Source organism: Tenrec ecaudatus, chromosome 14 (assembly GCF_050624435.1).
Source record: "Tenrec ecaudatus isolate mTenEca1 chromosome 14, mTenEca1.hap1, whole genome shotgun sequence".
NCBI classification, from domain to species: Eukaryota; Metazoa; Chordata; class Mammalia; order Afrosoricida; family Tenrecidae; genus Tenrec; species Tenrec ecaudatus.
In genome coordinates, this window is record NC_134543.1 from 44,699,613 (window position 1) to 44,711,798 (window position 12,186).

At 34.9% G+C, this 12,186-nt stretch overlaps 1 protein-coding gene across 1 annotated transcript in view; it reads left to right on the forward strand.

The window, feature by feature from the left end:
* The window catches only part of C14H14orf39 (chromosome 14 C14orf39 homolog), a 59,883-nt gene extending 54,320 nt beyond the window's left edge, over nucleotides 1–5,563 (forward strand). Inside the window, exon 18 of the mRNA XM_075530532.1 lies at nucleotides 5,361–5,563. Coding sequence (XP_075386647.1) covers nucleotides 5,361–5,563 — 203 coding nt within the window. The remainder of the gene's footprint in view (nucleotides 1–5,360) is intronic.
* Nucleotides 5,564–12,186: the final 6,623 nt, after the last annotated feature.

Genomic DNA, 12,186 nt, shown 5'->3' on the forward strand with positions numbered 1-12,186 from the left:
GATATTGAAGGGAGAAGTTCAAGATGCACTGAAGGAATTGGAAATAAACCAAGGCTTTAGAAATTGACAGAATACAAATTGAGATGTCAAAACAAATTGATACAACTTTGGAGGTACTCATTGGTCTATGCCAACAAATTTAGAAGACAGCTTCCTGGCCTAATGAACTGAAAGAAATCCATGTTTATTTCCATTCCAAAGAAAGGCACTCCAACAGAATATGGAAATTATTGAACAGTATCATTAATATCAAATGTAAACTTTTGTTGAAGATAATTCAAAAACAGTTGCAGCAGTACAGTGTCAGGGATCTGCCAGAAATTCAAGATGGATTCAGAAAAAGATGTGGAATAGATCTTGGCAGAAAATAGAAATGTTTTATTAACTAAGCAAAGACATGCAACGGTGGGGAATATAACAGACTATGAATAACATCGCAAAGAATGGGCATTCCTAAGCACTTAACTGTTCACAGATCATGAGGCAGCCATTCTAAAGGAACACAGGGATACTGAATAGTTTAAAATCAGGGAAGGTGTGCATCAAGGTTGAATCTTTTCACCATATTTACTATGTCTGTATGTTGAGCAAATAATCAGAGAAGCTGAACTATGTGGCATCAGGATTAGAGGGCAACTTATTAACAACCTGCAATATGCAGATGACAAGCTTGCTGAAAGGGAGGAGGACTTAAAACATTTGCTGATGAAAATTAAGGACCGTAGCCTCTAGTATGGATTGCAACTCAGTGTAAAGAAAAACAAAATCCTATCATGATAATGGAGAAAAGATTGAACTTGTCAAGAATTTCATTTTGCTTGGATATAAAATTAATACATAAGGAGCAGTCAAGTTGTTAAATGACATATTGCCTTGGGCAAACCTCTTCACAAGACCTCTCTAAAGTGTTGAAGAGCAAGGATATATCACTTTGAGGGCTAAGATGAGTTTTAACCAAGCCATGATATTTTCAGTTGCTTATCACATGTGAAAATTGTACAATGAATAAGAAGAACTGATGCATTTGAAAATTGGAAAAGAATATTTAAAGTACCATGGATTACCAGAAGAACAAACAGAAACACTCTTGCAAGAAATACAGCCAGAATTCTCCTTAAAGTGAGGATGGCAAGATTTTGTCCCACTTAAGTTTGGACATGTTATCAGGAGAAGCCAAACCCCAGAAAAGAACATCATGCTTTGTAAAGTACAGAATCAGTGAAAAAGAGGAAAACTCAGTGAGATGCATTGGCACAGTGGTTGTAAACAATGAGCTCAAACCTCCCAATTATGAGGATAGTACAGAATGAGGCACTGTTCCTTTCTGTTGTGTGTAAAGGCACTTTCAGTCAGAATTCACTCGAGGATGGTAGCAATGGAGTTGACGATAGTGGGTCAGATTTGGGTTATAAAGCTTTCTAAGGGTAGATTTGAAAAGACTTGCTTATGGACTTGATATAAAAAGAGAAAGAAAAAAAGGTTGTATCAAGGTTTTGAATTCAATAACTGTAAGAATGGAATTGCCGTTTATTAAAATAGGAAACTGTAGAAAGGCTGTATATTGACCTAAATTGAAAGGTTAATTTCAAATCTGCTTTGAGAACTGCATCAATTACTAGATAATAAAGTGAAAGAAAAATCTCAAAATTCAAACTTAATGCCAGTAAGTCAACACAACCCCCCTGTGAGTTTTCAAGGCTATAATTTTTTTTGGAAGTAGAAAACCCAGTCTCTCTGGGAACTGCTGGTGGTTTTGAACTGCTGAGTGTGCGGATTTCAGCCCAATGATTAACCACTATACTACCAGGGCTCCTGAAAGTAGAGTAGAATGTTGAAAATATTTATCTTTAATTCATTGGAGGAGGAGACATGCATTTTGGAATTAACCTAGATAGTATCTGATGATATTAGAGCTGAAGGAATCTACTAAATATAAACATTGTTTAAATATCTGCCACATAAAAAATATAAATGTTTACATTCTCTTTTTTGATATTCTCATTCACTTAAGTGCTTTCAAAAATTATAGTAAAAGACCAAATTTATGTCTTCCCCAATAACTAAGATATGATTTCTGATTGTATAATTCAGATCTCTTTAAGGTATACAGTTATATATAGTATATATACATACATATCTTTCCCCACTGGAGTGGTTTCAAACTGCTGACCTTTCGAATTGTAGTCTAACTTGTAAATACTATCCCAGCAGGGCTACCATAAAGATATTTGAAATCACACTTATCTTCCTCTGATGCCATTAAGGATTTCTCTATTATTCTCATTGCTAACATACAGAAACTCAGTGATAATTTTAACTTCTCTATTCTTGTGAATACCTTCCACTAGTCATTGTTTGATCAGTTCTGTTTCCAAAATACATATTTCTTTTTCCTTCTAGTTTTCCCTGACTACACTGTATTTTAAACTGTGAATACAATTCACTTAGGCTATAACAGGAATATCTGAACTGATCTTTTCATTCTTCAGCTTACCTAAAGATCACAGCCTAATTAATCTTCCTTATGCTTAACACTATGTTACTACTCTAGTCAAATACCTACACTGTAATGCCTCCCCACTGAAAATGACATGCTGCTTCTACTTTTTTAGCTTAGCCTCCAGCAAGTTATTCACATAACCTTTTTCATGCAAAATTAAAAACCCTCAAATATGTCCACACTTTCTCAACCACGTTTTCTTTCTTAAAATCAACTTCAACCTCTTTCTATCTTTCAAGATCAAATTCTCTTCCATAAACCTTTTCCTTATTTCCTTTTTCATTCTTCAACTCCCATAAAATCTCTACCTCATTCTGAATTTATTTTCTTTTAGAAGAAGTCGTTTACATTATACTTCTATTATAGTTATCTGTGAATATATATAAAAATCTCTAAATCATGGGCCCTTTGAGGGCAAACAAAAAACTAAATTCACTGACCTTGAATCAGTTCTGACGCACAGCAACCCTACGTTTCCAGGACTTTACCTCTTTTTGAGAGTGGAAAGCCTTTTTGAAGGCAGGGACTATTTTATTTACCTTTTAATTTCCCACAGACCTAGAATACTACCTTGTACGATATTCTATTACTTTATTTACAGGGAGTTCACTTGTTCTTATGAAGAACCATGAAGTCAATTTTGATTCATAAGGATCTTATATACAACAGAACAAAACACTGCCTGGTTCCTCATTATCCTCACAATTATCTTAGGTTTGTGCTCATTTTTACAGCTACTCTGTTAATCCATCCTGTCGAGGGCGTTTTTCTTTTTAGCTGCACGTCCCCTTTACCAACCCTAATGTAGGGCATCCATACTAGAGTGTTTCTAAATATAGGTCTTTGCACATTTCATTGTTATAGTTTACTTTTTCTTCTCTAGCTGCCCTTTGAAATTTGTTCAGATCCTTGACTTCATTTCTTCCATTTGCCTTACCTACTCTATGATTAGGAGGAAGTTTGAGAGTCTTTTCTGACATCCACTTTGAGTTCTTCTCTATTTTCTTTTAAGTGACCTTTTCTTCATATATGATGCTCTTGTCATCCCATAGCTAATTAGGTCTTATGTCATTAGTACTTAAAATATCAAATTTGCCCTTGAGATGTTCTCAGATTAAGATGGAATATGCTCTAGATTGTATTTTGGTTCGCATGGACTTGTTTTCATTTTCTTCAGCATCAACTTGAACTTAAATATGAGCAATTAATGGTCTGTTCCAAAGTCAGGCCCTAGTCTGGTTTTTAGTTACTGATAATAAGTGTCTCCATCACCTCTTCCCACAGATGTAGTCAATTTTATTTCTGTGTATTTCATCTGGAGAAGTCTATGTGAATAGTCATCTTTTATGTTGTTGAAAAAAAGGTATTTGTGATTAAGAGGTTGTTGGTTTTGCGAAATTCTATCATGTGATCTCTAGCTTCATTTTTATGACCAAGTTTGTATTTCCAACCATTGTTCCCCTTTGTCTCCAACTTTTGTGTTTCAATCGCCCACAATTCTCAGTGCACCTTGACTGCATGTTTGATCAATTTCAGACCGAAGACGTTGGTAGAAAAGGAGTTCGATGAGAGCTTATATGAACTTCTTTTCTTTTGAAATTAAAAAAATTCAAATTTATTTATTGAGAGGGAAAATCAATATTTCCCCCTCCTGATCTATATATACATTAGAGCTCTTGTCTTTGCTTAAGTCTTACGGAGATGTACTGAAGTCAGTGGAAAAGTAAATGTGATAAGAGACAAGAGGAAAAACTCAGGATCTGGTAATCACCTCAACCATTCAACTGTTTGTCTATGCTCTTTTTAGAGGGAAATAAAGGGTTTAAAAAGTCATGAAGACAAAAAAGTCGTGAACATTTCAAAGCAACACAAAGTAAATTATTTTGTTTGGTGCACTGTTTGATTTGGTTCCCTATTGAAAAACTATAATTACTTTAAAGATTTGCTTCAAGTAAGAATTTTAATTGCTGTACATTTTAATGGCTTAATAAGACTTGATTTTAAATTCAAATTAAAATGTTAAAATAGAGATTTTTTACATTTATATGTTTAAGTAGTATAATAATTTAAAAAAACATTATTTTTCCTTAATGACAATTCAGAATCACTAACCAAATAATTCTATATGTAAGATTTACTTAAAAATTTCCTTTAAAACTATAGAACTCTTTGAACTGCTTTGTCATTGTCCTTGAACAATGCTTTCATAAAATGTAGCTGCTAAGTTAATCATAATTGAATAACTTTGACTTAAGCAAATCTCTCAGGTCTGACAGTTTTATTTATTCCCATTTCTAAGATCAGACTTTCATTACCTCTTTCCTGGGCAATAGATATTTCCTCTTTTCTGTTACTTCCACCTCTAGCTACTCTGGCTCCAGCACTTCTACACAGTTTTTCTCATAAACAACATGTCTTAGCTTTTTAAAAAAAAAATCTTTAATGGCCAGATTCTACAGTTGAGCATTCAGGAATTTTTTGAAGCTCATCTTCAGTAATCATTTACACATTATTATTATTTTTAAGTGCTCCTGCCAAGTTACATTGATTTGTTACCCTTATACGTCTTATGCATGACTATTTCTCTGCCTCTGTGCTATTCTCTCTATATATTAGTTTTCAGATTTTAAAATTTTTAATTACTTTAAAGTGGGGTTTATGTTTGAGTTCATTTTAATTTAAACTTTGATAGTACTCAGGACAGTACCTCGCAATAAGAGGATATAGTTAAATATCTCATTAGATAATGGATTCAGTTTTATTCTAGATATTGTATATGTGGCATGGTGAAATTCAGTGATAAGTTATTCAAACATTAAAAAACATGAGTAACATGATTTGTAATATTTCTCTTTCTCAGGAAACTTATTTGAGAAACCAGAAGGAGAAGATGCTTTTAGATTTTCCTTATCATTAGATTCTTCAACTCATGCATTTGGGGCTGAAAAAGATGATTTTAGCTTTCCATTTTCATTTGGACAAGATCAAAATGTCACACATTCTTCCTCTTTAAAACATGTTTCATCTTCCTCACAAAATACAACCCAGTTTCCCTTTTTTTGAACCAATTACTAATTTCTTGAGTTATTTTACTGTTCTTCAATTACTTAGATCATAAATTTATATTATTACTTAAAAGCATGAAGGCTATCTACTTTATTGTTTATTAAATCAATAATAGGTTGCAAGAGTTGCCTGCTTACATGAAATTATAGAAATTAAGATGATGTTATCTAATTGTGAAAATGACCTTAACTAAATCTTATTTTATGTTGCAGCCCATATTCAGGGCAGAATTTTTATTAACTTTGATATAATTTAATGCTTTTTTCATTTATCTTTATCATAAGATTATTATTATATTATACTAAGGCTGATTCTCCACAGGAGAATCCCTAGTTTCTCTCTGTTTCATTCTGGTAGTACTTCAGGTGCTTTGTTAAGAACAAGAACTACGTCAGGCTATCAGGAGACCTTTGAATGCTAACTTTACAGAATTAGTACTGAGGTGGACTTTAGATACTAACAGTTTTCTTTAAACTCATTAGATTTCATTTATATTTCACTATTATACTATACAGAGTGGTCTTCTAGTAATAATCTCAAAGATTTACATTCATGATAGTAAATAAAGTTTTGTTATTCTACTAACAATAAATGGTAAAATCAGGAGCAGTAAGTTATTCCAGTATATTTACTGAAAAATTCAAAGTGAAGGGCTAGAGTGATTTCTGAATTTTTGATTATTGTATCAGTATTGATACTATTTAATTTTTACTAAACTTTTTTTCAAGCATATTAAAAATGTTATTATTTTCAACAGAAAAATTTTTACTTTATTTTCTATGCAATATTTGCTTTTCAATTAGTTGTGTGTTTTAAATGAGAACATATATAATTTGATGAAATGTTATATTTTTACTCATTATCTCTGTATTTTGTATTTTGTAATTAGTTGTGTTGCATTATCATAAAATAAAGACTCTGACTCCATTTTGTGATATTTGATTAGTGACACGTTTCACTCCTCCATCTTCCTCTCCTGCCCACACTGGGAAAATTGACAAGAAATCCCAAGTACTTCCTGCTTTGACACCAACAGGAAGTTCAAACCATACCCAAGAGTTCCCACCCTAGCCTCACCCTTTGGTTTTAGTTGCCATTGAGTTGATTCCAACCCATAGCTACCCGATGTACAACAGAATAAAACACTGGGCAGTCTTGTGCCATACTCACAATTGTTGCTATTCTTAAGCCCTTTGTTGCCATCATGGTAGCCTTCTCTATCCTTGCCCCTCTACCAAATATCATGTCCTTATCCAGGGAGTGTTCTCGTTTTTTCTTTATATATTTGAAATATTTCTTTAAAAAATCATTTTATTGGGGGCTCATACAAGTCTTATCACAAGCCATACATACATCAGTTGTATAAAGCGCATTTGTACATTCATTACCGTCATCATTCTCAAAACATTTGCTCTCCACATAAGCGGGAGTGTTCTCTTCTGATGACATGTCCAAAGTATGTAAGACAAAGTTTCCCCATCCTTGCCTCTAAGAAGCACTCTGACCATAATCCCTTCAACACAGATCAATTTGTCCTGAAAGTCCATGGTACTTTTTAATATTATTTTCTAGCACCACAATTCAAATGCATTGATTCTTCATTGATCTTCCTTATTCAATGTCCAACTTTTACATGGATTTGAGGGAATTAAAAATACAATGGCCTTGGTCAGGCATACCTTAGTCCTCAAAGTCACGTTCTTGCTTTTCAATACGCTAAAGCAGTGGTTCTCAACCTGTGGATCGCGACCCCTTTGGGGGGTTGAACAACCCTTTCACGGGGGTCACCTATGACCATTGAAAAACACATATTTCCGATGGTCTTAGGAACCAAGACACCACTCCTCTGTCTCCAGGCGGGTCCACCCACATACAGATAAACTTATCTGGTCAGAAAGAAGCCATCTCAACCTTGGCACTGATGTTGGTTTTTTATGCATCTTGTGGCAAAATGTAGCAATGTATTTTACTGTTGTTATATTAGGACTGCTACCTATGCTACATCATGCTTCAAGACAAAATCTCATTTATTTGTAATTAGAAATAAATATTTCACAACATATAATTAATATTTTTGTGATTAATCACTATGCTTTAATTATGTTCAGTTTATAACAATGAAAATACACCCTGCATATTAGATACTTACATTGTGATTCATAACTAGCAAAATTACAGTTATGAAGTAGCAACAAAAATAATTTTATAGTTCGGGGTCACCACAACATGAACTGTATTAGAGGGTCATGGTATTAAGAGGTTGAGAACCGCTGCTCTAAAGTCTTATGCAGCAGACTTACCTAATACAATACATCTTTCATCTCTTGATTTCTGCTTCCATGAGCAATGATTGTTGATCCAAGCAAGAAAAAGTCCTTGACAACTTCAATCTTTTCTCCATTTATGATGTTACCATTGGTTCAGTTGGGAGGATTTGAGTGGTTTTGACATTGAATTGTAATCCATCTTGAAGGATATAATCCTTAATCTTCATCAGCATGTGCTTTTGTGTCATCTGCATATTGTAAGTTGTTAATTTGCCTTCCTCCAATCTTAATGCTATATTCTTCATATAAGCCACCTTTGATGATTTACTGAGCATACAAATTAAGTATGGTGAGAAGATACAACCCTGTCACACACCTTTCCTGTTTTTAAACAATGCAGTATTTCTTTTTTCTGTTTGCTCAACTGCCTCTTAATCCATATGCAAGTTCCACCTAAGCACAATTAAATGTTCAGTAATTCCTATTCTCAAGGCTATTCATGGTTGTTGTGATCCACACAGTGTAATTACTTCGCTTAGTCAATAAAACAGAAGTCAACATCTTTGTGGCATTCTCTTAGATCTAAGATCCATCAGACATCAGCAATGGTATCCCTTGTTCCACATCCTCTTCTGAATTTTACCTGAGCTTCTGACAGCTCTGTCAATGTACTGCTGCAATTTTGTTGTATCTGACCTCTTAAACACCATAAAAATGCATAAAGATTGATGTCCTCGGCATTAGTGAGCTGAAATGAATGGTATTGGCCACTTTGAAATGGCTAGAAAATCAGAATATCCTATGATTGGCTATGCAGGGAATAACAAGAGGAATGGAGTGACACTCAAAAGAACATTGCAAAATCCATCTTGAAGTACAAGTCCATGCGTGATAGGATTTCCTTCAAGGAAATACAATCAATACAATGCTTATACAAATTTATGCACCAACCATAAAACCTATTGATGAAATTGGAAGAATTCTACCAATGTCTTCAATCAAATTGATCAAATATGCAATTAAGATGCATTGATAGTTACTGGTGATTGGAATGCAAAAGTTGGAAATAGGAAGAAATAGTAATTGGAAAATATGGCCTCTGTGATAGAATTGAAGCTAGCAATTGCATAATAGAATTTTGCAAAACCAACTAATTTTTCATAGTAAAAATTTTTTTCAACAACACAAAACGCAACTATGCACATTGACTTTCCCACAGAAATCAGAGTGACTAGATCTGTGGAAAGATGCTGGAGAAGCTCAGTTACCAGCAGCTAAAACCAGAGCAAGGGCTGAGTGGAACAGACCATCAATCGCTCACATTTAAATTCAGGATAAAGCTGAAGAAAATTATAACAAGTTTATGAGAAACAAAATATGACCTTGAGTCTATCCCACCTGAATTTTTAGAGCATCTCAAGAATGAACTTGCTGCACTGAATTCTAATGACAGAAGACCTGATAAGCTGTGGGAGAACATTAAGACCATCATTAGTAAAGAAAACAAAAGATTCATTAAAAAGGAAAGAAAGAAAGTGGATATCGGGGAAAAAAACATCTGAAACGTGTTCTAAATTGTAGATTGGCTAAAGCACATGGAAGGAAGGCTGAAGTCAAGGAGCTGAATAGAAAATTTCAAAGTGAAGCTCAAGAAGACAAAGCGAAATCTTATAATGAAATGCATAAAGACCGATAATTAGAAAACCAAAAAGGAAGAACACACTCATTGTATCTTAAAAAACTAAAGGAAAATTTAAAGCCTCCAGTTGTAATTTTGAAAGATTCTATGGGCAAAATATTGAATGATACAGGAAGCATAAAAAGAAGATGGAAAAAATACACCATACTAAAAAGAACTAGTTGATAGTCAAGTATTTCAAGCGGTAGCATATGAGCAAGAACCAATAGTGCTTAAGAAAGAAGTTCAAGTGGCATGGAATACATTAACCAAAAAGAAGGCTTCAGGAATTGATGGAATACCAATTGAAATGCTTCAGCAAGCTGATGAATCCCTGCAAGTACTTACTTGTCTATGCCAGAAAATCTGGAAGACAGCTACTTGGCCAACTGACTGGAAGAGATACATATTTTGCCCATTCCAAAGAAAGGTGATCCAAGAGAAGAATGTTCAAACTATAGAACAATATCATTGATATTGCATGAAAGTAAAATTTTACTGAAGATCAATGATGGCAGTAGTACACTGACAGGGAACTGCCTGGAGTTCAGGCAGTATTTAAAAGAGGGCGTGGAAAAAAAGGATATCTTTGCTGATATCAGATGGATCTTGGTTCAAAGCAGAGAATACCACAAAGATGTTTACTTGTGTTTTTATTGACTATGCTAAGGCATTCGCCTGTGTGGACCATAATAAACTATGCCTAACTTTGAGAAAAATTCCAGAACACTTCATTGTGCTCCTGCAGAACTTTTACATGAATCAAGAGGTAGTTGTATGAGCAGAACGAAAGAATGCTGAATGGCTTAAAATCAGCAAAGGTGTGCATCAAGGTTGTATTCTCTCATTCTTGTTCACCTGTATACTGGGCAAACCATCAGAGAAGCTTGCTTATATACAGAAGAATGTGGCATCAGGATTGGAGGAAGGATTATTAACAACCTGCAATATGCAGTTGACACAACCTTGCTTGCTGAAAGTGAGGAGAATGTGAAGCACTTGCTGATGGAGATTAAGGATTGTAGCTTCAGTCTGGATTACAATGCAATGTCAAGACCCAAACCCTCACAATTGAGCTAATAGATAAGATCATGATAAATGGAGAAAAGAACAAAATTGCCAAGGATTTTTGTCTTGTTTGGATGCTTATAGAAGCAGTGTGTGTTAGTCTAGGTACTTTAAAGAAACAGAAACTCATGTATAAGAGTTTTATGTAAAAGTTAAGTGCACATCAAGCAAACATCCCAACCCAGTGCTGTCCAAGCCCCAAAGTCCAACATTAACCCATATGTTTGACACAAATCCACAAAGTCCATCTCACAAAACAGACACAATGATGCAGACTGCAGGAGGAAAGCTGAGTCAGTGCATATGTAAGCATCTCCGCACTGGCAGGGGTCTCCACAGTGCTGCTTCAGCACCCAGGGCTGCATCGGGGTAGATCCATGTGGCTTCTTAGGGATGTCTTGCAGGAAATTAGCCTTGCCAGCAAAAGCAGGGAACTGGCTAAGGCAGCAGCACCCTGGTCCAACCATCAGAAAGCAAGAGACCTGAGAACTCAAAAGGCGAGGCTCACCGAGCCATTTATCCCTCTGCCCTTCAATTAATCCCACATGTGTTTATCGGCCAGGTTGGTATAGTAAAGTTACTATCTCACAGTGTTCATGGAAACACCAGTTAAGAATAAAAATATGTGTTGCATTAGGCAGATCTGCTGCACAAGACCTTTTTAGAGTGGTGAAAAGCAAGGATGGTACATTGAGGACTAAGGTACACCTGACTGAAGCCGTGGTATTTTTAAAATCTTATTATTAAAAATAGATTTATTGAGATTTAACACTTGTTATTTGATAATTATACTGTGGTAGTTACTGTCTTTTAAAAATCGTTTTATTGGGGGATCTTACAGCTCTTATAACATTCCATACATCAATTGTTTTTTATGGTTTTTTTCTTTTTTCCTTTTTTCAATCTCTTCATTTTTTCATCATTTTTTATTTCCTTTTTTCTTAGATTTTTTTCTTTTTTCAATCTTTTCATCATTCTCTTTTTTCTTAGATTTTTCATTTTTTTCAATTTTCTTCTTTTTCTTTTTAAAAATCATTTTATTGGGAGCTCGTGCAACTATCACAATCCATACATACATCAGTTGTGTAAAGCACATTTGTACATTCATTGCCCTCATCATTCTCAAAACATTTGCTGTACACTTAAGCCCCTGGCATCAGGTCCTCATTTTTCCCCTCCCTCCCCACTCCCCCTCCCTCATAAACCCTTGATAATTTATAAATTATTATTTTGTCATATCTTGCTCTGTCCGACATCTCCCTTCACCCACTTTTCTGTTGTCCATCCCCTAGAGAGGAGGTCACATGTAGATCCTTGAAATCAGTTAACCCTTTCCAACCCACCCTCCCTAGGCCCTCCCAGTATCACCACTCACACCCCTGGTCTTGAGGGGATCATCCGCCCTGGATTCCCTGTGTTTCCATACATCAGTTGTATCGAGCATATTTGTACATGTTACCGTCATCATTTCCAAAACATTTTCTACTTGAGCCCTTGGTATAAGCTCTGCTTTTTCCCCTTCCTCCCCTACCTCCCACCCCCATGTATCCTTGATCAGTTATATATTATTATTATTATTTTGTATTTTACACTGTCGTCTCCCTCCA